At 60.0% G+C, this 25,562-nt stretch overlaps 1 protein-coding gene across 3 annotated transcripts in view; it reads right to left on the reverse strand.

Annotated features, from left to right (window-relative positions):
- The window catches only part of CCDC136 (coiled-coil domain containing 136), a 41,793-nt gene extending 18,316 nt beyond the window's left edge, over nt 1-23,477 (reverse strand). For 2 of the 3 annotated variants that reach the window (XM_043499617.1, XM_043499621.1), the window contains exons 1-4: nt 23,386-23,477; nt 12,013-12,108; nt 10,421-10,624; nt 9,234-9,308 (exon numbers count right to left, since the gene is read on the reverse strand). In XM_043499617.1, coding sequence (XP_043355552.1) covers nt 9,234-9,308; nt 10,421-10,624; nt 12,013-12,108; nt 23,386-23,422 — 412 coding nt within the window. In that variant the 5' untranslated portion in view covers nt 23,423-23,477. The remainder of the gene's footprint in view (nt 1-9,233; nt 9,309-10,420; nt 10,625-12,012; nt 12,109-23,385) is intronic. The other variant, XM_038388016.2, reaches the window with a different exon arrangement.
- Nucleotides 23,478-25,562: the final 2,085 nt, after the last annotated feature.

A 25,562-nucleotide genomic window follows, 5' to 3' on the forward strand; every position in this document is an offset into this window, starting at 1 on the left:
AGGCCAGACTTACAGGATGGGGGTGAGACCAAATGGGAATTGTCTGTCATATTTTTATGACCCTTTGTGACGGGTTGTACCAACCGCACACAGGAGAGGCAAGGGTTAATGAACTGCTCTGGGCCCTGTGGAGGGGCATTAAAAAGGGAGAAGGTCAGCTCAGTTGCAGCTCACCGAGGAGGCGAGGAGCCAGGAAGCCACTGGGCTCCAAGCCACCAGGGTCACGCCTCCTAGCCGCACCGCGGGAAGCCATTTGACCACGGAACCGAAGGGGACGACCTGCTGTGGCCAGCAGAGGAGACTCTGGAGACTATCAGAGGGAATACGAGAGGGACCCCACATCCCATCCCAAGACACCACCAGAGGGACGGGAATGAGGGTAGGAAGCGACCCAGGGAATGCACGTAAGGGTGTCGGGACCTGAACCCTGTGGCAGGATCCACTGTTTCGAAGGGCTGGATCGGAACCCTGAGGAGTAGGGTGGGCCCAGATTCCCCTACCTTCCCCCACCACTAGGAGACTCTACTCCCTGAACTATAGCCACTAGGCAAAGGGGCCTTTGGACTCTCACCGTGATATGGCACACCCCAGAGCATTGCCATTAGGTAGCGCTGTCAGCTCAGAGCACTCAACTAACCTCCGGAAACCCCTATGAATGCCTCAGTTTCCCATATATGCTGCATGGTTACCCAGTGTGGGGAAAGGGACTGTCTGCTTTCAGGGCAGGCTGGAAGACATAGGTGTGCATGTTGCCCAGCTGTCTGAGCTGGATGGGTCATTAAAAAGGACTGGCCAAGGCCAACCTCATGTCAATGGAGGGTCCGAGAAGACAATGGCAAGCCCAGTGGCCCAGACACTGGAAGCCCATGCCCCAGTGGTCCAGTAATCCCTGCAGAGTGAACAAGTCTCTCCCAGCGGGCTGTCTCTGTGGGGCTGGCTGAGCAGAGTTCCCGGCGTGAAACAGAAGGGCTGGAGCCCCATAACTTCAGTCTAGGAGGCGGGGAGGCTCGTGGCCGTCACTGGAGAAAGAGTGAGACCCATGGCAGGGCTCCTCCTAAAGACTGTTCCAAAGCTGAGGGCGAAGCCCTGACCCAGGGGCTCTGTGACAGGGCGATTCTATCCTGGGAAGCGGAGACTCTGACAGAGACCGGGGGGGTCACGGAGACAATCAGCTGAACACGCTGTGGCCAAAAGGGCTAATGCGATGGCTGGCTACGTAAGCAGGAGTAGAAGGGAAGTTCTGTTAGCTCTGTCTTGGGCACTGGGGTGACCGCGGCTGGGATTCGGTGTCTGGTTCTGGAGCCTGCCCTTCAAGAAGGATGTTGGTAAATTGGAGCTGGGGTTGGGGGGGAGAGGGATAGGTCAGTGGTTTGAGCATTGTCCTGCTAACCCCAGGGTTGTGAGCTCAATCCTTGAGGGGGCCATTTAGGGATCTGGGCCAAAATTGGGGATTGGTCCTGCTTTGAGAGGGGGCTGGACTAGATACCTCCTGAGGTCCCTTCCAACCCTGATACTCTATGATTCTAAGAGCCACAAGAAGGATGAAGGGATCAGAAAAGCAGCCTTACAGTGACAGCCTCAGGGAGCTCCATCTATCCAAAGCGACGGGGTGACTTGATCACGGTCCATAAGTACCCACATGGGGGAAGAATCTGGTAACAGAGGCTTTTCTGTCAAGCAGACAAAAGTCGAACAAGCTGGCAGCTGGAAGTTGACCTAGGCAAACTCAGGCTGGGAAGAAAGCATCATTTTTAACAATGAGGGTAATTGACCTTTGGACCAATTCACCAGGGTCATTGTGGATTCTTCATCACTGACCGTTTCTGTATCCAGATTGCATGTTTTTCCGAAAGATCTTCCTTCTTTCAAACAGGAATTAATTCAGGGGAGTCCTCTGGCCAGGTTTACACAGGAGATCAGACCAGATCATCACAGTGTTCCCTATGTCCTTATGATTAAGGCTATGATTTAGTTACAGGGTTTGCAGAAGTCACGGAATCCATGACTTCCAACAAACTCCGTGACTTCAGCCTGTGGTGGTCAGGAACTACAGGGTCCCCCACTGCTCGAGGGAGCTGAAGGGTACCCCCACCGCCTCTGGTGCTCCCAGAGCTCCAAGCTGCTGCGGGTGGCAGGGAACCCCCGAGCTCCTGGCCCCCACAGGGGAACCCCCGAGCTCATGGCCACCATTGGCCCCTGGAGCTGTGGGCGGCAGGGGTACCCCACAGCTCCTGGCTGACACTGGAGGTGGGAGCACCCCTAGCTCCCGGCCCCCACAGGCAGTGGGGACCCCCAGAGCTGCGGGTGGCAGGGGTACCCCATAGCCCCCAGCTGCTGCAGATGGTGTGGGCACCCACAGATCCCCATTTTGTCACTAATGTTTTTAGCAAAAGTCACAGACAGGTCACAGTTTCTGTTAATTTTTCTTTTTTTGTCTGTGACCTGTCCGTGACTTTTACTAAAAATGTCCATAACAAAATCTTAGCCTTACTGATGCTCTGCGAATCTCTGCCTCACAGGGCCCGGGGGAGGTGTCAGAGTGGGGAGGGGGCTACTCTGAGCAGAGAAGCTTTTCGGTTATGGTTGTAACGATTCTACACCCAGGCAGGGCTTCGGCACATCGGGTCTTCCTGGAAGCAGTGGGAATAACTGCTCCAAAAGCCCCGCCTGCGGGGAGCTAAATAAGAATCCCTGTCAGTTGCTAGCAGTATAGAGCCTATGAACACCTGAGCAGTTCTGATTCCACCCGGGAGAGCGCAGAGGAGATGTGTGATTTCTGTATGGTGCTTAGCTCTGGTGGGAGACCAGCACTTCACCAGCAGAGGCTTTGCAGGCTGAGAAGGTTTGAGTTGCTCTGGGGAGGCAGCGCTGTGGAAAGTGACCACCCACCCCTTATTTCATGGGACCATCCCCAATTAGTTACGTTCAAAGCTGACTGTAAAGAGTTCCAACGGGATCTCACAGACCTGGGTGACTGGGCAACAAAATGGCAGATAAAATTAACTGTTGATAAATGCAAAGTAATGCACATTGGAAAACATAATCCTATCTATACATATACAATGAGGGGGTCTAAATTAGCTGTTACCACTCAAGAAAGAAATCTTGGAGTCATTGTGGATAGTTCTCAGAAAACATCCACTCAATGGGCAGCAGCAGTCAGAAAAGCGAACAGAGTGTTAGGAATCACTAGGAAAGGGACAGATAACACAGAAAATACCGTAATGCCACTGTATAAATCCATGATACGTCCATGCCTTGAATACTGCGTGCAGCCCTGGTTGCCCCATCGCAGAGAAGATCCATTGGAATTGGACAGAGTACAGCGAGGGCCACACAAATCAGTATGGGTCTGGAGCAGCTTGCATGTGATGAGAGATTAAAAAGACTGGAGCTGTCTGGCTTGGGAAAGAGACCATGGAGGGGGATGTGACAGAGGCTGTGACAAAGTCAGGCCGGACGGCTGGAAGGCAGGAGTAGTAGCCCTAGAATGATTAAGGTCCTTTTCCCTACAAGCTGAGAAGGGGTCACCTCAGGTCAATTAGGGACCCCGAGACCAATTAAGAGCTGCCTGCAACGTGTGCGACCCCCACTCCAAAGGAGAGTGGGAGCGTTATTCACCTTTGGTTTGTAGTGGAACTCGTTTCTTTTTTCCCTTCAGTTAGTGGAGGGGCACTGCATGGGCCTGCCTGGAAAATATTGGGAAATATGCCTCCCCCCCGTCCAATGGGAGAGTAAACACCATCCGGAGAGGGGCTGACTTCCTCCCAGCTCACACCGCCAGAGGGGGGAGCGCTGAGCCCGCCGCGGTGCGGGAAGGTGCCTTGCCACAAGGGCTATGAAATCATGATTGGGGTGGAGAAAGTGAGTAGGGAAGTGCTATTTACCACTTCACATAACACACGAATCAGGGGTCACCCAATGAAATTAACAGGCAGCTGGTTTAACACACACCTACGGAAGTATTTCTTCACACAATGCACAGTCAACCTGTGGAACTCCTTGCCAGGGGAAAGGCCAAAAGGATAACTGGGTTCAAAAAGAACCAGACAAGTTCCCGGAGGACAGGTCCGCCAATGGCCATTATCCAGGATGGGCAGGGATGCAACCCCACGCTCTGGGTGTTCCTAAGCCTCTGTTCACTGGAAGCTGGGACTGGGCAACAGGTGGAAATGTGGGTCACTCAGTAATTGCCCTGTTGGGTTCATTCCCTCTGGGGCACCTGGCACTGGTCACCGTCGGCAGACAGGAGATTGGGCTAGATGGACCATTGGTCTGACCCACCATGGCCATTCTTATGTTCTTGATTTGTCCCTTAGCGCAACTGCCCCGTATTTTCGGATGTACTGAAAGGCGTTAAAATGGAACAGAAAGAGCATTTCAAACGTGACATGGAAGCTCGTGAGAACTGTGTGGTCTCCTTGAGGGCAGCAGACATGTACACGCCCTGCTACGGGAGCTGGTGTTCCCCTGAAATGTCCCGCACAAGAACGTGCCGACCCTCGCTTTTCACATGGTTTTTCCATCCCGCAAAGGGGATCGCCCCAGCGCTGCATCCAGCAAGGACAGACAGGGACAGAGCACAGGGGGCTGGGAGACCAGGCGGTCCCACGAGAACAGCTCTGATCACATCTGGCTGGGCTGAGCAATGCCTCGGGGGAGGCCGAGGGAGCGCACACCGGAGAGAAGAATTCTGCACTGGCCGAGGGATGGGCCGAGGGGACCCACTAGGCCAGTGGCATCCAGGCCAGGAGGGGTCTAGCTCACTAGGATTTTAAATCAGACGGGCTCCAAACCCCCAGCGCCCTGTGCTCTGGCTGGTCCCGCAACAGTAAGGCTCTTCCTGGCTGTCCATTTCCTCAGGCCTGGGACTGCAGAACTACAAAGAGGCTCCCCACCTGCCCGGCAGCAGACACGTGTGAGTGTGTGCTCACGTGCAAATGTGAACACGTACGTACCAGCCAGAGCAGGTGCTATTTACAGCTCCATTGTGCACGCATGCACACGCACAGCGCTAAGTAACGGAGTCGGGGCCAGAAATCACAGCAGAGGGGACCCGGTAACCTCGCCACACGCTGGCAGGGAAGCTGAGCCCAAATTGATTTTCCCTGCCGCCAGAGGAGCACAAGACACGTCGGGGTGTGCAGGTCAAACGGAGAAGAATATAAAGGTGCCAGTGAGTGACCAAGCAGGTCCCCCAAATACCACGTCACCAATTGTTTGAGGAGTCTGGGGGTCCTCCACCCCGCATTTTTGTCCTCGTGTGGAACATAGGAACAGCCAGACTGGATGAGAGCCAATGAACACCCCGTGAGCCCAGTGTCCTGTCGCTGGCAGTGCCCAGCACCAGATGCTTCAGAGGAAGGTGTGAGAACCCCACAGTAGCAGACGTGGAATAATCGGCCTCCCACTTTAGGTGTCTACTAGTCAGAGACCAGCTCAGACCCTGAGCCAGGCGCTCTGCTAGCCCTGCGGGAATGTCTGTTGTCATTAATAATGCTGCAGAGTCTTGTTATTCACAGCCATGGCCAATCCCTTGCTGAAGCTTGGATGAGTTCTTGGCCTCAACAACTTCCTGTGGCAGGGAGTTCCACAGTCCAAAACACAACCAGCGGAATGTGTGGCCCTGGGGTGAGCAGAGGTGTTTTGTAATTGAATTCAAGGGAAACATTCCCCAGACAGAGATAAAAAAAAAACAAACCAAAACAAGGTTCATGCTTTTTTTAAAAATGAGCCGGGGGAGGGGGAGGGAGGAATAAAGCCGAAAATACAGTCAATCAAAGGAAGCAGAAGATCTGAAAGGAGAAACGTTATTCTTATACAGTCAGAGGTTCTTTTTACAGATGGGAAACTGAGGCACAGGGTAGCTCAAGTGATTTGCCCAAGGTCACACAGGGAATCTGTAGCAGAGCTGAGTGCAGAACCGAGATCTCTGTGCCGGCCCCACTCCAAGGGCCATCATGGCTCCATCTCGGCTGAATGCGTCCCAGGGCTGGGGCTGTGCTCAAAGCAGAGAGCTGTAGAGAAAAGGGTCTTTGTAGGGCCTTTGCACCACCCTGAGCCTAGATTCCAAGGCCAGAAGGGACAATTCTGATCACCTCATCTGACCTCCCCTATAACAAAGGCCAGAGAACGGCCCTAAAGTAAAACCTAGAGCAGAGCTTTTAGAAAAACATCCCGTCTTGATTTACAAATGGTCAGTGATGGAGAATCCACCATGACCCTTAGTAAGCTGTCCCAATGGTTAATTGCGGTCACTGTTAGAAATGCATGCCTTATTTCTAGTCTGAATTTGTCTAGCTTCAACTTCCAGCTGTTGCGGTCGCAGTACACATTTCTCTGTGAGGGTGAAGAGCCTGCTAGCAAATATTTGTTCCCCTGGTAGGTACTTACAGACTGAGATCAAGTCACCTCTTAACCTCCTCTTTGTGGAGCTCCTTGAGTCTGTCACTATCGCAGACTAGAAGAAGGGCTCTGGGTAGGGCGACCAGATGGCAAGCGTGAAAAATTGGAGCACTTCTTTTGGATCTAGTTGCATATATAAGACAAAGCCCCTAATATGAGGACGGTCCCAATAACACCAGGATGTCTGGTCCCCCTAGCTCTGTATGGTGCAAAAGTTCGTCTCTTTTGCTAACAGAAGTTGGTCCAATACAAGACAATACCTTGCCCACCTTGTCCCCTCTATCACCACAGGGCAGGTTTTCTAATCCAGGGGCTCTCGGCCCTTCCAGAAGACCCCTTTCAGGAGTCAGATGTATCTTGCGTACCCCAAGTTTCACCTCACTTAAAAACCACTTGCTTACAAAATCAGATATAAAAATACCAAAGTGACCCAGCACCCTAGTACTGATAAATTGCGGAATTTCTCATTTCATCTGGGTGAAATTTGAGTTTGTACTGACTTTGCTACTGCTTTTTGCGTAGCCTGTTGTAAAACTAGGCCAATATCTAGATGAGTTGATGTACCCTCGGAAGACCTCTGCATGGCCCCAGACCAGGACACAGGATTCCAGCCACGGCCACACCAGTGCCAAATACAGATGTAATTTACCCTCCCTGCACCTACTTCTGCATCCAAGGGTCATATTAGCCCTTCTGAACTCAGCCTCACCCCATATCAGGGCGACTTGCCCCTTTAGGGCGGGCGGATCTGGGTCTAGCTGAACCACCGAGGCACCCCTGGGCTGGATCGGGTGATTCCTATAAAGGGCAGCAGGTGGCTGGAGCACAGGAAAGGAAAGAAGACAGGCAGAAGACCCTGACACCAGGGGGTTTGGACCCCAAGGCCAGGAATCTGTGGCTCCAGCCAAAGCAGCAAAAGCCCCAGCAGGAGGGCCTGGGGCAGGGGGAATTGGAGACTGCCAGGTGTGGGCATGCTGCAGTCGAAAGACCTGAGATATGGGGTTTCCCTCGTGAGGCCGCAGGCAGGGAAAGTGTGGGAGGACCCGAGGGGAGGCTCATCCTAGGGGGGCCATCCTGGGACTCAGTGGTTCATGAGGTGAATTGCAAAGGGCTGGTGGGTGGGTGAGGCAATCCCTGGTGGAGTTTGGGTCGGAAGGAATTAACAGGGCACTGCAGAGCCACCCCTGGCCATGATGGGGGGGGGCGCCTTGGACACAGGGGACCCCACTTCGGCTGTATTGAATTGCATATTGTCCGCTTGTGCCCAGCTAGCCAGCTCGCTCTGTGTCTCTGACCCATCCTCTTCGCTATTCACCGCCCCCTCTTCCCCCGTCTCTGGGCCCTCTGCAAACTGCCAGGGAGGAGTGAATGTTTCCTCCCAGGTCATTAAGGAAATAGCACAGGGCCAGGAGCCGAGCCCTGCAGGACCCCACTGGAAACACCCCTTCAACGCTGGCTCCCCGTTTACACTTACAGTGGGAGACCTGAGCCACAGGGGCGGGGGCGTGGGGGGGTGTCATTTGTTTTCTTTCGTTAGTGGCCCAGACAAGCTTCTGAGCTTCCCCAAGCTGGGAAGGGAACCAGAGCGTCCCAGCAAAATACAAGCTGGGCCAGAGCGTCCCAGGAGTGAGTCCCTTCTGCCTGATCTGACCCACCTTGCATTTCGCTTGCCCGCTCTGGTTCCCTTCCCCTGACCTGCAGAAGAGCTCGGGGAAGCTCAAAGGCTCGTCCACTTCAGCAAGGCTCCGCTAAAAGACGTTCCCTTGGCTCTCGAATACCCTGGCACCAACACGGCTACCACACAGCGACCAGGGCGAGCCCTAGCAGTTAGGCAGTTTTTAATCCATTTAAGCCACCAGCACAGATTAGAGCAACCCCAAGACCTGCCCCCAGTGACAACTGGCAGTCTGTGCCCCCGCAAGCCCGAGGAAGGCCCCACAGGCCTGCTGTAGGGGGTGGAGTAGACCTGGACGCCGGGGTATTGCCCTTTGCCCCAATCTAGCTAGCACACAGCCCACTGAGCCATAGGGAACCCCTTTCTGGGGCTCATCTCTAGTCCCCTATCTTACTCGCCCTCTGGAGAGTGCTTTGTTTAGAGCAGCAGCAGGTGGCTCGGCCCTGCCTCTCCTGAGCCCTCTGAGCTGACACCCCTGGGGGTGCTGCATGTGCCTGGGAGCAGGGGCCACGGGGAGCCCTGGGGCGGGAAAAGGCCCCATTTCTCACACCAGCTCATGACCGACAGTTTCCAAACACTTTGGAGCCCAGCAGCAGCCACTCAATGGGGAGCCGGCAAAGCAGCCCTGCCCCACAGGGCTGCAGCAGAGTGGAGCAGCTGCTGGGAAATAAAGGGTTAAATAATCCGGAAAGAGAGCCGCAAAGCCAACTGATCACCCGGCCAAGCAGTGATGGGCAGCCACTGCTGGGCCAGGGCCTGGCAGCTGCTCAAGGGCCCACAGCAATGCTGCCTGGCCATTCAGGACAGGAAGCGAAGAGGAATCTTGTTTCAAGGGGATGGAAGGAGCGAGAATGGAATTGCCTGAGTTGGAATTTGTCCAGGACATTGGGATTAACGTCTGTCTGTCTGTCTGCCAAATGAGCCCATCACCAGCCACTGCTCCATCTAATTTCTGGGAGAGTCAGAACACGAAGCAAGGCAGGACATGTGAAAGGCCATTCGCTCAGGGAAGGCCCTGGCCAGTCCACCAGTGCTAAGTATTCCCAGTCTGGGAACAAGCGCAACATGGCATGACCGAGCAGCAAAGGAATCCGTTTTATCCCCAGCACGGGCAATAATTAACCTGTGGAACTCACTGCTGGGGGGAGGTTACCTTGGAGCCTCTGGATCTGTTTGGTGAAGATCTCAGCCTGCCGGGCGCTGGCCAGTCGCTCATCCTCCAACAAGCCTGCAGCAGAGAGCGTGAGGTCAGCAGGGAGCATGCAGAGACCCTGCTCATGCACCTGCCCTGCCATGCTGATCAGAGGGACGGGGCTGCAGGCCCCCAGGGCCTCAGCTGGGCTACGTGCTACGGTGCACAGGGAGAGACGTCCTGGGGGAACATGATCCCAGCTGAGCCCTCCAGGGGGGAGAGGGAGAATCACCCCCAGCCGCCCCATGAGCATCTGGAGAGAGACAGAAGGGACATGGGAAGGGCATGGGTGGGGCTGGGAGCCCAGCGTGGACCCCAGCCCGCCCAAGGGAATGGGAAAGGACATGGCACGGAGGAAGCTGTGCATGGGAACCTGTGCAAGCATGAGCCCCTTATGCCCCATGGTGCTCAAGAGAGATCACAAGCCCCCCTGGTGCCCCATGCATGGGACCTGAGAGAACATGACAGAGATCTGGTGAGGCCACACCTGGAGTATTGCGTCCAGTTTTAGGCCCCTCGCTACAGAAGGGATGTGGACAAATTGGAGAGAATCCAGCAGAGGGCAACAAAAATGATTAAATTTGTTAGTCTCTAAGGTGCCACAAGTACTCCTTTTCTTTTTGAAAATGATTAGGGGGCTAGAGCACATGACTTATGAGGAGAAGGTGAGGGAACTGGGTTTATTTAATCTGCAGAAGAGAAGAGTGAGGGGGATTTGAGAGCAGCCTTCAACTACCTGAAGGGGGTTTCCAAAGAGGATGGAGCTCGGCTGTTCTCAGAGGTGGCAGATGACAGAACAAGGAGCAATGGTCTCAAGTTGCAGTGGGGGAGATCTAGGTTGGATATTAGGAAACACTATTTCACTAGGAGGGTGGTGAAGCCCTGGAAGGGGTTACCTAGGGAGGTGGTGGAATCTCCTTAGAGATTTTTAAGGACCGGCTTGACAAAGGTCTGGCTGGGATGATTTAGCTGGGGCTGGTCCTGCTTTGAGCAGGGGTTGGATTAGATACCTCCTGAGGTCTATATGATTCTGTGGAACATGCACCATGCCAGGAGTTCACGAGAGACCCGTGCACAGAAGTCACCTTCCCATGCTCTCCTGCTCACATGACTCCACATGGCCCCAGGCCAGCGTGTGCCGCCCTTACCCTGTAGCTCCAGCGAATCATCCTCATGCTTCACTGCCAGCTCCCGTGTCTCCTCCAGCTCCTCCAGCAGCTGCAGCACCTGGGACCTCAGGTCTTCCATCTCCTGGTCCGTCAGGTCCAGTTGTTTGTCGTCCTCTTCCGTGAAGCCCGCTTTTCCCACATCATCCTCCTCTTCCTCCTCTGGGTCTGGGGCATCCACATCACCTGGCAAGGAACACTATATGAGCCACCTGCCGCTGGCCTCCAGCCCCTTGCAATGCACTCACTGCTTGTGCCCCAGGCCACAGCTTGCACCACGGAGCCAGACCACCCCCTGCCATGCCAGCCTGGTGGCAGGCCTCTGAGCCCTCGGCAGAGACAAACCTCGGAGTCATTGCAGCGTGGAGGCGCAAAGGCCACCCTGGCCCGGCTGGAGAAGCGGATTCTGCCCCGCCACACGTGACCCACTGGCTCCACCTGATGGCAACAGGCAGAACGTCTCCAGCCAATTGGCTCTCGAGGTGGGGCACCTGCCGGGCCCACACAGGCAGCTACAGGGATGAAAACGGGGGTCCCTTCCTGAGGTCCATCCAGAGCTGACCCCAGGGGCCTGAGAGAAATGGCTTGGCTGGATGCAGATGGGGGAGAATTGACGGGGCTTCCCAGAGACGCTCGTTAAAATTCTGCCCCCATGGTGACCGGGGGAAGGGGTGGGGGCTGGAGTCACCTCCACCGATGCTACTAACCCCCCATGACAGGCACTGCGTACCCCTGGCGCGCACAGGACCACTGCTCTGGGGCCACGGCCAGGCATTTCCCAGGGTCTTGGGGTCCCCCGCAAAGTCCCCCATTCTCCACCCCTCCCAACGTCACAAGCGCACACCATCCCCCTGCCCCCGTACACTTGTTTCCTCCCTACATGGCTTGCTGGGCATGGCAGGAGAGGACAGATGACCTGGCAGGCAGGCCCCTGCTACCCTGGGCAGGGGTAAAGGGCTGGGATCCCCTCTCAGTGCCACTCCATCAGAGGCGCCCAGGCTTCAAGGGAAAGGGCAGATTCTTCTTGTCCCGTTGCTGGCACCCTCCAGGGGCAGAGACACTTCCCAGCTGGGCAGGCTCACTAGGCCAGATGTGAGCTAACCCAGGGGGACCCAAAGACTCCAGCCTGTGACACCCCCCTGCCCCCCAGGCTCGCAGGGGTGAGGAGCTGGGCTAGAGCGCGTGGGCTGGGCTCTGAACATGCCCACGGAGCAGAGCCACTGAGTCAGGAGGGGACGTGTTTATCCAGCCGCTTGCCAGGAATTACTGAACTGGGCTTTAGCCCCCGCAGGTAGGCTCAGGGGTGTCCAGCGCTCTGGGCTGGGGAGAGGATTGCTCTCAGGGCAGGGGGCTGGCGGCTGTCTTTCCTCACTTTGCCTGTAAGACAGGCAGTGGCAGCCCCCCCACTCCCAGGGGGAGGGGGTTCAGCTTATAAGGAGGAAAAGAGGACCACACAAGACCCCGCCCACTGCCTCCGTCCTGCCTGTTTGCCCATCTAACACCTCCCCCACCCCCTGCAATGGGGAACATCACCGATTGCTCGGTTAGAACCAACGCTCGCTGCTGCCCCTCACCATGGCATCTGGGCACCTGCCATATACAAGCCGTAGCATCAGCCAAGTCCCCAGTGGGCTTCAGGGAATCTGTGGCACCTCTCCCTTTAGGGGTGTCTGGGGAGAATGCAGCTAGTTTAAGCACGTAGAAACGTCAAACCTGAGTTTCTGCAATGGCCAGATGACAAAGGCAGGCCCTAATCCTGCAAATGCTCCTGCACGTGAATAACGTCATACCCGGGACTAACCCCAGCATGACTCACACGGGACACATAGGATCAGGCCTTGTTCCCGCAGGAAGCCGGGCAATCCCAAAGTTAGGGATCTCCTAGCAGCCCTCAGTCTCCCCACATGGGCCAACTTTGGTCAGATTCTCTTCTAGTTTACACTGGCATCAGTCTGGATTAACTCCACTGACGTCAACAGCCTTGCACCGGGGGTAAAGCGATGGGAGAGGAGGGTCACAGGACAGAGATCCATGGAGCCGCCTGAGCGGAACTGACAAGCTTACGGACAAAGCGTAATGGGCCAGGTATGAAATACGAGGTCAGTGGCCTCACACCAGGGATGGACTTGGTCCAGTCCATACAATGGGAATGAGTTGCTTTTGTGGTATTCCTGCCTCCTTGTGTTTTAGAGAGTTGACCAAGGGGGGATAGGGTAGAGGTCTATAAAGTCATGACTGGTGTGGGGACGTGAATCGCGAAGTGTTATTTACCCCTTCCCATAACACTCGAACCAGGGGTCACCCAATGAAAGTAAGAGGCAGCAGGTTTAAAACAAACAAAAGACAGTACTTCTTCACGACACATCTAACCTGTGGAACTCATTGCCAGGGGAATATTGTGAAGGCCCAAAGTATAACTGGGTTCAAAAAGGAATTAGGTAAGTTCCTGGAAGATAGGTCCACCAATGGCTATTAGCCAGGAGGATGGGCAAGGATGGTGTCCCTAGCCTTAGGTTGCCAGGAGGATCAGGGACGCAGCTCCCCATGCTCTGGGTGTCCCTCGCCTCTGGCTGCCAGAAACTAGGAGCCGATGACAGTGGATGGATCACTCGATAACTGCCCTGTTCTGTTCATTCCCGCTGAAGCGTCTGGCACCAGCCAGGAGACAGGGCTAGATACACCATGGCTCAGTCTGGCCATTGTTATGTTCCTAAAGCGACAGCATCAGGTTAAAAACCTTTTGTTTTTTAATCAGGGAGCAGACTTTCAAAGACACACAAGAGCGGGCCATGCCCACGCAGGGAGGCCAATGGGAGCCGGGCATTTGCCTCCCCCTGGTGCTTTTGAAAACCTCTCCCCAGATAATGAAACCAGTCAGTTCTTCCAGCCCCAGTCCCTCGGTTACTTTCCACAGGTTCCTCATCTTGGAGAGCGAAACCAGGCTAGTCCGGTCCTGCTGCCGACTCGCCAGGCCTGGCTGCAGGCGGCCAGGGCCAGGTTACGGACCCCACAGGACAAAGCGGGAGTTCTTTGACAATCCATTCTAATGGGAACTGACAGGACAAGAAACGAAAATAAACCCAGAGACCAGATTCTCTTGGTCCCACGGCTGCTCTGAGCTTCTGTTTACAAAACCAAGATTTGGGCAGATTTGACCTCTATGGTGCCTTTACATTTGCAAAATTCTCTTCTCCCCATCACCTGAGCAGAGTTAAGTGTTTTCTATTTGGACGGTCACATAGGAAGAGGCTGAGACAACGTCTCTGTTGCACTGGCCTGAAGACTGGGACATGGCCCTTTGCTAAACACACAAAGGGTATTTTAAAGGAGCGCAGTGATACCCGATTTTGAAGATTTATGACGGAGAGACTGTCCTCCACCCACAAAAATAACTTGTTTTTTCTGCTTGCTTTTTACCCCAAGCCTCAGGGACATGGAGTCTGGTCTGGGTTGACTGGAGCAGCAGTGGGAGGTCTCTGGGAGATGCAGGAAGCCGGTGCAGGAGCCCTGGGAGGGGCCTGCAGCACAGCCCATGACCCGGCCCGACAAGGACGGGGCTCACGTGCACTCCACTTTAATCTCCTTGGCAGGTGGGTGTCTTCAGCCAAACTGCAACATCACACGGAGCTGTCACTGAACAACGTGTTATGAGGCCTGCACCATGAGTGCCACAGATTCGGTAACGAACTGGCGGGACGTCTGGGTCAGAACTGTGCACCCATGTGTCATAGGCACTATACTGCAACCAGCTAGTGGTGAGTCCCCTTTAGCTCTGCGGCCGGTGCATTTGGAGCAGAGGGGTCTGGGTGTGAGCTCTGCTGTCGCTGGGGAGCTCTGGCTGTCCAGGGTGGCCCTGGAGTTATTGCAATAATGTTTCTACCTGCACATTTTACATATTGGAAAAGCAGCCAACAAATGAGTCCCTGCCCCACACACGCTTCCCGCAGACAGATCCGAGGTCCCACCACTGCTCCCCTGAACCGAGCTGGAGCAAGGACTCTCTAGCTGAGACCCCCTCTTCGATTAGCATGCTGAAAGCCCTGGCACCAGCCCATCCCCCTTTACAGTGACTCTCCCTTGGCTGGTAGGGACAGAGGAGGGAGCCAGCCAGCTCCTAGTCCGACCCCAATCTCCTTGGCAAGCTCCATCCCAGTGGGTTTGCCAGCTCTGCCTCGGAGAGCAGGGGCTTGTGACAGCTCTAGGAGCTAGGCAGGCCGGGGCTCTGCTACTGACTTCTCTCTGTGGCCCTGGGCAAGTCCATTCAGCATCCAGTGCCTCAGTTTCTCCCTCTGTAAAATAGGGGTAAGGATCCCAAGCCACCCACCCTGGGGAGCTGGGAGGATGAACTCCTTAAAGTGCCTTGAGATCCACAGGGAGGGAGGGAAGTGGTCAGTGAAAAGCACTGACAGGGCCCATCCACCATTCCCTGTCCCATCGCACTGGGGCGGCCAGGGGGCTCCACCCTCAGCCAGGCAGCAGGCTGGTTTCTTGGGCACGTCCATCAGAGGGTCTCCTCTCAATGAGCTCCTTGCCGCCCAGCCATGGGGTGGTGGTAGCTGGGGGAGTCCGGGCTCCAGAGGAGTGGGGCTAGCTGGCTGTCCAGAGCTTTGGTTTCTCTCTTCCCACTCCGCCAGCCCAGAATCCTGTCCCCATGAAGAAGACAAGTCATGGGGCACTCGCATGGGACAGCTCGTTCTGGCCGATTTCCAGCATTGGCTCCTCAGGGCACCCGCTTGGTGCTGCTGTAATAAACGGGGATGGGGGGAATCGTCGATCAGGAGAGAGGGCGCCTCTCCCCACGCGCAGCGTGAGACCGCAGGGCTGGCTTGGCCGGGGCGATGGAGGCCCAGCTCAGAGCGGCGAATCCCTTCCACGAGGAATAAAAGGAACAAAAGCGAGGTTTATCCTGCTTCTTTCCCTGCCCCCTGGGATCTCCGGCCTCCCTGCCCCAAAGGGCCCGGGATAACCCCATCACCGCCCAGCATGGGTCTAGCCCGTCGGGAAGGAGGCCAGGACAGGCACCTCTGCTGGGAAGAGAACCCCAGTGGCACAGGACCCAGATCTCCTGATTCCCAGTGAGGGCTCTGGGCCCCATGGAGGCCCCGATGGCGCATGGACAGAGAGGGCCCTGTCTCCTCACTAGCCAAGTCCTTCAGCCCCAGCCTCTCTGCTGAGGCTGCCAGCCGGGTTGTGGGGGCTGACCCCCCCCCATTGCACTGTGGGCGGATCGGGGTCCCTGGGAGGGGCGGACCCACCAGGAGCTGTGAGCCCCAGAGCCCAGGGCTGCTCAATAACGCATGGCCAGCTGGGCAGGAAGCGCTGCCCGGGTCACGTGGGGAGGGACCGGAGCCGCCCCAGCCACAGGCCCGGCTGGTGAGGCAGCCAGGCAGCCCTTGGTCTCCGTGAAGGAGATGATGGCCCTGGTGCAGGACTCTCCCCGCAGACCCCCAACCTGCCCGGGACAGCCGAGCTCTCCCGGGGGCTGCAGAGACGGGGGGTGGGGAGAGGAGCGACCAGCGGGGGGCTGGGAATCCAATGGGCGAGTGAGGCTGCGCCCCACCCACCCGGCGTGGGGGAGAGACCCAGGCTCCCCCTGCAGGAGGGTCTCCACACATGGGGGGCAGCGGTGACGGGGGCGTAACAGACACTGCCTCTGCTGGGGACCACCCCAGGCCCCTAACCACCGAGCACCTCAGCTCCCCCGAGTGTGCCAAGGGAGAGGCTCCACCCGCAGGGAGGGAGTAGTAGGCTGCTTTGGCCACTGGGGCTGGCCACTGGGGGAGCCGGGATCGCAGCCTGGCGGGAGCCAGGCAGGACGACACCAAGGGGCAGGAGGCTGCGGTCTGGACTCCGCGGTCCAGAGCCGGCCCAACAGAGCGAACTGGGACCGGGCAGGCAGGAGAGCAGCTGGGTGGCCCCCGGGCTAAGGCCTTGCAGAGGCTCTGACGCTGGGCTACAAGATGCCACCATCTGCCCCTGAACTCAGCGGGCTGGACCGGGCCAGGCTGGTCGAGGCCAAGCTGGGCCCGGAGTCTCCTCTCCAGGCTGGTCCCCCGGCCGTGGCTGTGCCCGGTGCAGGGTGGGTGGCCGGCAGCGCTGGGACGGGTCCATGGAGCGTGAGGAGGGGGTGTGAGCTGCAGCCAAGGAAGCAAATGAAGGTTGCATCGCCCAGCGAGCGTCTGAGGGGCACCGGCAGAGCTGGGGGTTGGGGGCAGGACTGGGCTAGGAGGGGACTGTGGGTCAGGAGAGAGGGGCACCGGCAGAGCTGGGGGTTGGGGGCAGGGCTGGGCTAGGAGGAGACTGTGGGTCAGGAGAGAGGGGCACTGGCAGAGCTGGGCGGAGGGGGCAGGGCTGGGCTAGGAAGGGACTGTGGGTCAGGAGAGAGGGGCACCGGCAGAGCTGAGGGTTGGGGGCAGGGCTGGGCTAGGAGGAGACTGTGGATCAGGAGTGAGGGGCACCGGCAGAGCTGGGCGGAGGGGGCAGGGCTGGGCTAGGAGGGGACTGTGGGTCAGGAGAGAGGGGCACTGGCAGAGCTGTGTGATGGGCAAGACCCCAGGGCGAGAATCTTATGGAGGCGGCAGACTGGGGGGGTTGAAAAGCAAGCTGACCTGCAGCCCCCACCTGCTGTTCCAGTCCTGGGTATCCCACCCAGCTCTGCCCCCCCAGGCTCAATCCTGCACCCCTCCTACCCGCCGTTACAGCAGCCCTGGGCAGAGCCGACACCCAGAGCCGGATTGGGCAGAGCCGGGCAGCGGCTCAAACCCACACAGGGCGGGCAGGCCAGGATCTCACAGAGACACGCGCCCCCCGCACTCCCCAAGGGAGTCCACTCTTTGACTCGCCCACCCGGCCTGGCAGCGGGTCCCACCGGGGGGGCACCGAGCTCCCCACACCTGTGGGCCAGGCTCTGGGATGTGCCTGCCCCATGCGTTCAGGCGGACTCCCCCACACTGTCAATCAGACCCAGCCCAACAGGGGCACCGGGGGGGGGGAAGGTCTCTGGGCTGGTTCATTCAGCCTCTTGCCCCCCCACTAGCCTCTTGGCTATTTTTAACACTCATCTATTTTTTGCACTGGGCCCCCCCACTGTCAATTACGCTCCCGTTCCCATGACAACCGAGGGGAGCCCAGAGACAGCAGCTGCCAGAACCCGCGGGAATCTCACCTTTGCCACCTTCCAGCTGGGCTCCTGGGGGCGGCTTGGACCCCCCCCGGAGTGTGCTCAGGGGAGGGGCAGGGGGTTGGGATGCCCAACGAGTGGACGTTTCCCCCACCACCACCCTCCAATTCTGCCGGTGCCCCTCACTCCCGACCCACAGCCCCCTGCTAGCCCAGCCCTGCGTCCCCCCACAGCTCTGCCAGTGCCCCTCACTCCTGACCCACAGCCCCTGCTACCCCATCCCTGCGTCCCCCCCCCACAGCTCTGCCAGTGACCCGCAATCCCAACCCACAGCCCTCCTGCTACCCCAGCCCTGGACTCTCCCACCCAGCTCTGCCAGTGCCCCTCACTCCCAACCCTCAGCCCCCCTGCTACCCCAGCCCTGCGTCCCCCCTCATTTCTGCCGGTGCCCCTCACTCCCGACCCGCAGCCCCCTGCTACCCCAGCCCTGGACTCCCACCGGCTCTGCCAGGGCCCCTCACTCCCAACCCACAGCCCCCTGCTACCCTGGCTCTAGACTCCCCTTACCCAGCTCTGCCAGCGTCCCTCACTCCCGACCCACAGCCCCCTGCTAGCCCAGTCCTGCATCCCCCCACAGCTCTGCCAGTGACCCGCAATCCCAACCCGCAGCCCTCCTGCTACCCCAGCCCTGGACTCTCCCACCCAGCTCTGCCAGTGCCCCTCACTCCCGACCCGCAGCCCCCTGCTACCCCAGCCCTGGACTCCCACCAGCTCTGCCAGGGCCCCTCACTCCCGACCCGCAGCCCCCTGCTACCCTGGCTCTAGACTCCCCTTACCCAGCTCTGCCAGCGTCCCTCACTCCCAACCCGCAGCCCCCCCGCTATCCCGCTCTTGGCCAAGCCCTTCACAAACTCCTGCCCCGTTGGTGCATGGAAGGGAGAGAGCGGCTGGAGCAGGGGAAGAGACGAGAGTGACTCACAGAGGGAGCAGGGGGGGCGGGGAAGCTCACAGTGAAAGTCGCAGGAGGAGGGGAGATGAGGCAGGTGCACGCAGGGCCCCAGCCTAGGCAACCAAGTGTCCCGTGCCTGTGCCCGCAGACAGCTCGGAGTGATGGGCACCGCCACCAGCCCACCCCGGGGGGCACTGACTCTGAAACCTACTGATGGCAGGTAACCAAGCAACCCGCTGGCTCACTCTGGCACAAGTGGGAGGGGCTTGCATCTTGGGCGAAGCTCAGGAGAGTCCATCCCCTCGTTCTTTTCCAAGCTGACCCTTGGTGCAGAGCCGCTGCCCAGCAAGGGGGAAGCGATGGCAGCCAATCAGCCCAGTTCCAGCTCCTCACAGGCCCCATGGACCAGTCCTCCCCACACAGCCCCTGTCCCAGTGGGAATGGGCAGCCCAGAGAGCCATCGGCCCATGCTGATCCTAGCCACGACGCTGCGCTCAAAGGGCCACTCCCCCCACATCCCCCTCCGCTGCTGTGCTGTGCTGCTGTGCGCCTAGCGGGTGTGAGCTCCCTGGCACCCCCAATCTGCCCCCCAACACACACATGCTCTGGGTTCTGCCCCCAACTCTGCAAGGGGAGTGGGGCCTAGTGGTTAGAGGTGGGGGGTGCTGGGAGCCAGGACTCCTGGGTTTCAATCCTGTCACTGATGCTTTCCCTGAGTTCGCCGGGGCAGGGGATTCTGAGGCTGAATGTCTAATACCCCTTCATGTGCTCAGATGCCAGGGCAGGACACAGCACCGTGGTGCCATCGCTTCTGCTCACAGACTGGGAGGGCATCAGGACTCGGGGAGCCAGCCTGTCCCCCGCACTCCAGGGGCCAGTGCAGGATCATCCCCTACAGTCTATTTTCCAGGGTTCTGACCCCGCAACTGGACAGGGGCCCCTCCATGCCCCACACACGGACCCATTCCAGCATCTCCTCTCCCTCCTGGTAGCCCTGGTCACTCTGGGGAGGATGGACGCTGCAGGGGTGGGACGTTCGCCCCCCTCTCCTTCCCTCCCCCCCCCGATCCAGAAAGAGCTCCACATCTGCGTCCATAAGTTAATTACATAACTGGGTCACGTGCCATTCCCGGGGGGGAGGAATGCAGCCAATGTGCGTTGAGCTCCCAGGGATGGAGGGGAGTCGTCTGGCACAAAGCCCAGCTGTCTGCCCAGAGGAGCCCCATCATACCCCACCCTTCGTAGTCAATGGGCACCTGGTCTCTACCCTGGGGAGTCAGGACTAGAACCCGAGTCCCTCTGCTCCAAAGAGCTGGGCTGCGCCCAATGGAGCAAAAGGAGAGCTCCCTCGGCCAGTGCAAGAAGTGGGCCCTTATCCTCACACAGGGCGGCGTGCACAGATGTGCCCCCAGGGGAACTGCACAGCTCTCCCCCAACTTTGCTGAGCCATGGTGCCCCTAAGTGCCCATCCCCATCCCAGCAGAGCAGCCCCATCCAGACAGAGCATCATGCTAGACAGCCTGGCCCCAGGACATAGCCAGGCACCCCTGGGGTCCACCCAGCCTAGCCCCCGGTCCCAGCCGGGCAGCTCACTCCCCCGCTCCCCGCTCTGTGGGAGTGCTGGGGGGGTGGAGGGCATGGCATGCGGAGCAGGGGGCAGCCCAACAGGGAAAGGATGGAGAGATGTGGGGAGATGGAGGCCCGGCGGGGGGGGATGGAGGGATGCGGGGGAGAGTGTCCGGAAGAGGGGCACTGGGGGAGGATGGCAGCCCGGCGGGGGGGAGAGATGGAGAGATGCGGGTGGGGTGTCCGGCGCGGGGGGGGGGGCACTGGGGGTGGATGGCAGCCTGACAGGGGAACTGGAGGATCTGGTGGGGGGGGGACTGGAGGGATGTGGGGAAGGGAGTCCGGCGCTGGGGGGGGACTGGGGGAGGATGGCAGCCCGGCGGGGGGACTGGAGGGGTCTGGCAGGGGGGAAAATGGAGGGATGCAGAGGAGGTGTCCGGCACGGGGTGCGGACTGGGGGAGGATGGCAGCCCGGCATGGGGGGGGGAATGGAGGGAGGCGGGAGGGATTCTGGCATGGGGGGGGCCACTGGGGGAGAATTGCAGCCCAGCAGGGGGGAATGGAGGGAGGTGGGGGGGTTCCGGCGCGGGGGAGAATTGCAGCCTGGCGGGGGGGGAATGGTGGCAGGCGGGGGGGGCACTGGGGGAGAATTGCAGCCTGGCGGGGGGGAATGGAGGGAGGCGGGGGGGTTCCGGCGCGGGGGGGGCACTGGGGGAGGATGGCAGCCCGGCATGGGGGGGGAATGAAGGAAGGCGGGAGGGATTCTGGTGTGGGGGGGCACTGGGGGAGAATTGCAGCCCAGCAGGGGGGGAATGGAGGGAGGTGGGGGGGTTCCGGCACGGGGGAGAATTGCAGCCTGGTGGGGGGGGAAATGGAGGGAGGCGGGGGGGCACTGGGGGAGAATTGCAGCCCGGCGGGGGGGAATGGAGGGAGGTGGGGGGGCACTGGGAGAGAATTGCAGCCCGGGGGGGGAATGGAGGAAGGCAGGGGGGTTCCGGCGCGGGGGGGGACACTGGGGGAGAATTGCAGCCCGGCGGGGGGGGAATGGAGGGAGGCGGGGGGGTTCCGGCGCGGGGGGGGGCACTGGGGGAGGATGGCAGCCCGGCAGGGGGGAATGGAGGAAGGCGGGGGGGTTCCGGCGCGGGGGAGAATTGCAGCCTGGCAGGGGGGGGGAATGGAGGCAGGCGGGGGGGCACTGGGGGAGAATTGCAGCCTGGCGGGGGGGAATGGAGGGAGGCGGAGGGGTTCCGGCGCGGGGGGGGCACTGGGGGAGGATGGCAGCCCGGTATGGGGGGGGAATGGAGGAAGGCGGGAGGGATTCTGGCGTGGGGGGGCACTGGGGGAGAATTGCAGCCCGGCGGGGGGGGAATGGAGGGAGGCGGGAAGGCACTGGGGGAGGATGGCAGCCTGGCGGGGGGAATGGAGGGAGGCGGGGGGGCACTGGGGGAGGATGGCAGCCTGGCGGGGGGGAATGGAGGGAGGCGGAGGGGTTCCGGCGCGGGGGGGGCACTGGGGGAGGATGGCAGCCCGGTATGGGGGGGGAATGGAGGAAGGCGGGAGGGATTCTGGCATGGGGGGGCACTGGGGGAGAATTGCAGCCTGGCGGGGGGGAATGGAGGGAGGCGGGGGGGTTCCGGCGCGGGGGGGGCACTGGGGGAGGATGGCAGCCCGGCGGGGGGGGGGAATGGAGGGAGGCGGGGGGGTTCCGGCGCGGGGGGGGGAACTGGGGGAGGATGGCAGCCCGGTATGGGGGGGGAATGGAGGAAGGCGGGAGGGATTCTGGCGTGGGGGGGCACTGGGGGAGAATTGCAGCCTGGCGGGGGGGGAATGGAGGGAGGCGGGGGGGTTCCGGCGCGGGGGGGGAACTGGGGGAGGATGGCAGCCCGGTATGGGGGGGGAATGGAGGAAGGCGGGAGGGATTCTGGCGGGGGGGGCACTGGGGGAGAATTGCAGCCCGGCGGGGGGGGAATGGAGGGAGGCGGGGGGGGTTCCGGCGCGGGGGGGGGGAACTGGGGGAGGATGGCAGCCCGGTATGGGGGGGGAATGGAGGGAGGCGGGGGGGGTTCCGGCGCGGGGGGGGGGCACTGGGGGAGTATTGCAGCCCGGCGGGGGGGGGAATGGAGGGAGGCGGGGGGGTTCCGGCGCGGGGGGGGCACTGGGGGAGGATGGCAGCCCGGTATGGGGGGGAATGGAGGGAGGCGGGGGGGTTCCGGCGCGGGGGGGGGGGGGCACTGGGGGAGAATTGCAGCCCGGCGGGGGGGGAATGGAGGGAGGCGGGGAGGCACTGGGGGAGGATGGCAGCCTGGCGTGGGGGAATGGAGGGAGGCGGAGGGGTTCCGGCGCGGGGGGGGGCACTGGGGGAGGATGGCAGCCCGGTATGGGGGGGGAATGGAGGAAGGCGGGAGGGATTCTGGCGTGGGGGGGCACTGGGGGAGAATTGCAGCCTGGCGGGGGGGAATGGAGGGAGGCGGGGGGGTTCCGGCGCGGGGGGGGCACTGGGGGAGGATGGCAGCCCGGCGGGGGGGGGAATGGAGGGAGGCGGGGGGGTTCCGGCGCGGGGGGGGAACTGGGGGAGGATGGCAGCCCGGTATGGGGGGGGAATGGAGGAAGGCGGGAGGGATTCTGGCGGGGGGGGCACTGGGGGAGAATTGCAGCCCGGCGGGGGGGGAATGGAGGGAGGCGGGGGGGTTCCGGCGCGGGGGGGGGGGGCACTGGGGGAGTATTGCAGCCCGGCGGGGGGGGAATGGAGGGAGGCGGGGGGGCACTGGGGGAGAATTGCAGCCCGGCGGGGGGGGAATGGAGGGAGGCGGGGGGGATCCGGCGCGGGGGGGGGAACTGGGGGAGGATGGCAGCCCGGTATGGGGGGGAATGGAGGGAGGCGGGGGGGTTCCGGCGCGGGGGGGGGGCACTGGGGGAGTATTGCAGCCCGGCGGGGGGGAATGGAGGGAGGCGGGGGGGCACTGGGGGAGAATTGCAGCCCGGCGGGGGGGGAATGGAGGGAGGCGGGGGGGATCCGGCGCGGGGGGGGGAACTGGGGGAGGATGGCAGCCCGGTATGGGGGGGAATGGAGGGAGGCGGGGGGGTTCCGGCGCGGGGGGTGGGCACTGGGGGAGTATTGCAGCCCGGCGGGGGGGGAATGGAGGGAGGCGGGGGGGTTCCGGCGCGGGGGGGGCACTGGGGGAGGATGGCAGCCCGGTATGGGGGGGAATGGAGGGAGGCGGGGGGGTTCCGGCGCGGGGGGGGCACTGGGGGAGGATGGCAGCCCGGCGGGGGGACTGGAGGGTCCGGCGGGGGGGCTGCAGCCCCACTGACCTGCGCGCTCCTGCCTCCGGCCCGGCTGCTGCGCCATGGCCGCTCCCCGGGCCGCTGTGCGGACGCGGAGCCGGGGCGGGGGCGGGGGCGGAGCAGGGCCGCACCCCCCCAGCTTGGGGGCGGGATCCAGCCGGGCCCCCCTCAGAGCCTGGTGCAGGAGAAACCCCCCCTCCCGGGCTGCTCCAGCTGATGGGGGGGTTCACCCCCCTCACGGGGGCCTTTAACTCTTCGCTTGCTGGAGCCTGGCCGGGGGGGTTACCGGGGGCCACGCGAGTCCCGGGCGCGGACAGGACAGGATCGGGCCCCCTGCTCCGGGAGAGCCATGCTCTGTGCTCCGGTCCCAGCCCTGCGCAGCCCCCCAGGATCGCTCACCCCAGGGGAAATGCAGCCGCCTCTGGGGTGGGGCATGGCCCTGCGGCCGCACCGCGCCGGGGAGCGTTGTCCCTGTGTCCAGCCGGGGGGGCCCGAGGAAGGCTGGGGCTGGGGGCTTTGGCCAGGAGGGCGGAATTTAGAGCCCGGCCGGAGTTGGGAATGACAAGCAATGGGCGGGAGGGTGGATACCTGCCCCCTTCAAACCACAGGAGGCAACCCCGCCCCCCCTGCACAGCGCCCCCTTAGCGTGCTCTGGGGCATTGGGGTCGGACTGGCTGTGAGGGGGGAGTGCCCCTGCTGATTCCCTGCCCCCCTGCACAGCGCCCCCTAGTGCCACATAGGCATCATCACTGAATGAGTGGGGAGGCCCCCTAGGGAGCCACTCACATTAGTCCCTCTTTCTAGGGGCCTAGTGGGATCCCACCCGGGATCCTGACTCAGCTCTGGGCCTGAAGCACCGTAAAGCCAGCAGCATGAATACAAGTCAGGGATAGCAAAAGCACCCACCCATTCCCCCTGGCAGGGGGCTGGGACCCTGGAGACTCTCCGCAACAGCGCTTTTCTACAGCCCCCCGAGGACAAAGCCAGATTGCCACGGGAAATGTGTCCCGTCGGAGGGTACGCAGCACAGAGTGGGTGTCCCTAGAGAAACAGGTTACCAGGCACTGTCTGCATTTTCAGGTTGTTGGGGTTCTTTTTACAAGGATCATATTGCATATGGACCACGTTGTTACTGTAGGGTTGCCCCTAGGAGCGCTGGGCTCTGTGCTGTGGTTTGTTATTATACGGTTGCCCCTAGGCACAATGGGCTCCATGCTGTGGTTTGTTATTGTAGGGTTGCCCCTAGGAGCGCTGGGCTTTGTGCTGTGGTTTGTTATTGTAGGGTTGCTTTGATGGTATTGCTTGTGGGAGCCAGCGGAGGTCACTCAATGAGGGTGAACTGCAAACAGAATGGGGCAGGCAAACCCCAACTGCTGGTGGATATTCCAATCCTTAGATTTACCAAACCAGCCCAAAACAGCTTCTATTGCACCTCACTGGTTACTCAGACAACTCCAAACAACGCAGTTCCCTTAAAGTGCCAGCCTCTGGCCTCCATCCAGATGCACACCTCAGATATGATGCTGATTACTGAAAATCTTATTTCATCATATAAAAGAAAAGGTTCTTCCAATCCCAAAGGATCAAACCCCAGACCCAGGTCAAATAATAACAGATCTTACCCCAAATACACGCTTACAGTCAATTCTTATTAACTAAACTAAAATTTATTCAAAAAGAAAAGAGCGTGTAGGTTAAAAGAACAAGATACATAAATATTTGAGTTCAATTCTTGAGGTCCAGATACAGAGCAGAGATGAGCTTGTAGTTGCCAAAAGTCCTTTTAGAAATAGTCCAGAGGTTATAGTCCAATGTCCATATTCAGGGTGACTCGAGTCAGTGACTGGGGATCTCCATCCTTATGGCTCAGGGTTTCCCCTTCTTGAAACCCAAAGCAGATCTGAGATGAAGAAAGATCCTGTCCCAGGGTTTTTATACATTTCCTGCAGACTTTTTGCCTGAGAGAACAGTAGGCTTAACTTTCCTTCTCCCAAACATCATGGCAATTAGCACAGGGTCATTTATCCATTAAACAGTTCAGATACAGGTTACCACAACCTTCAAAGAGACATACAGACAACAATATTTCACTCAAGTGTCTTCCTAAATACTAATGCTCCTTTTTTGATCTTTGAATCAAAGCTATTGCAATAGACAAGACTCGTTTACTTACATCACAAGACCTGAGCAAACATCTCCCCTTC

This window comes from Dermochelys coriacea, chromosome 1 (assembly GCF_009764565.3).
Source record: "Dermochelys coriacea isolate rDerCor1 chromosome 1, rDerCor1.pri.v4, whole genome shotgun sequence".
Classification (NCBI taxonomy): domain Eukaryota; kingdom Metazoa; phylum Chordata; order Testudines; family Dermochelyidae; genus Dermochelys; species Dermochelys coriacea.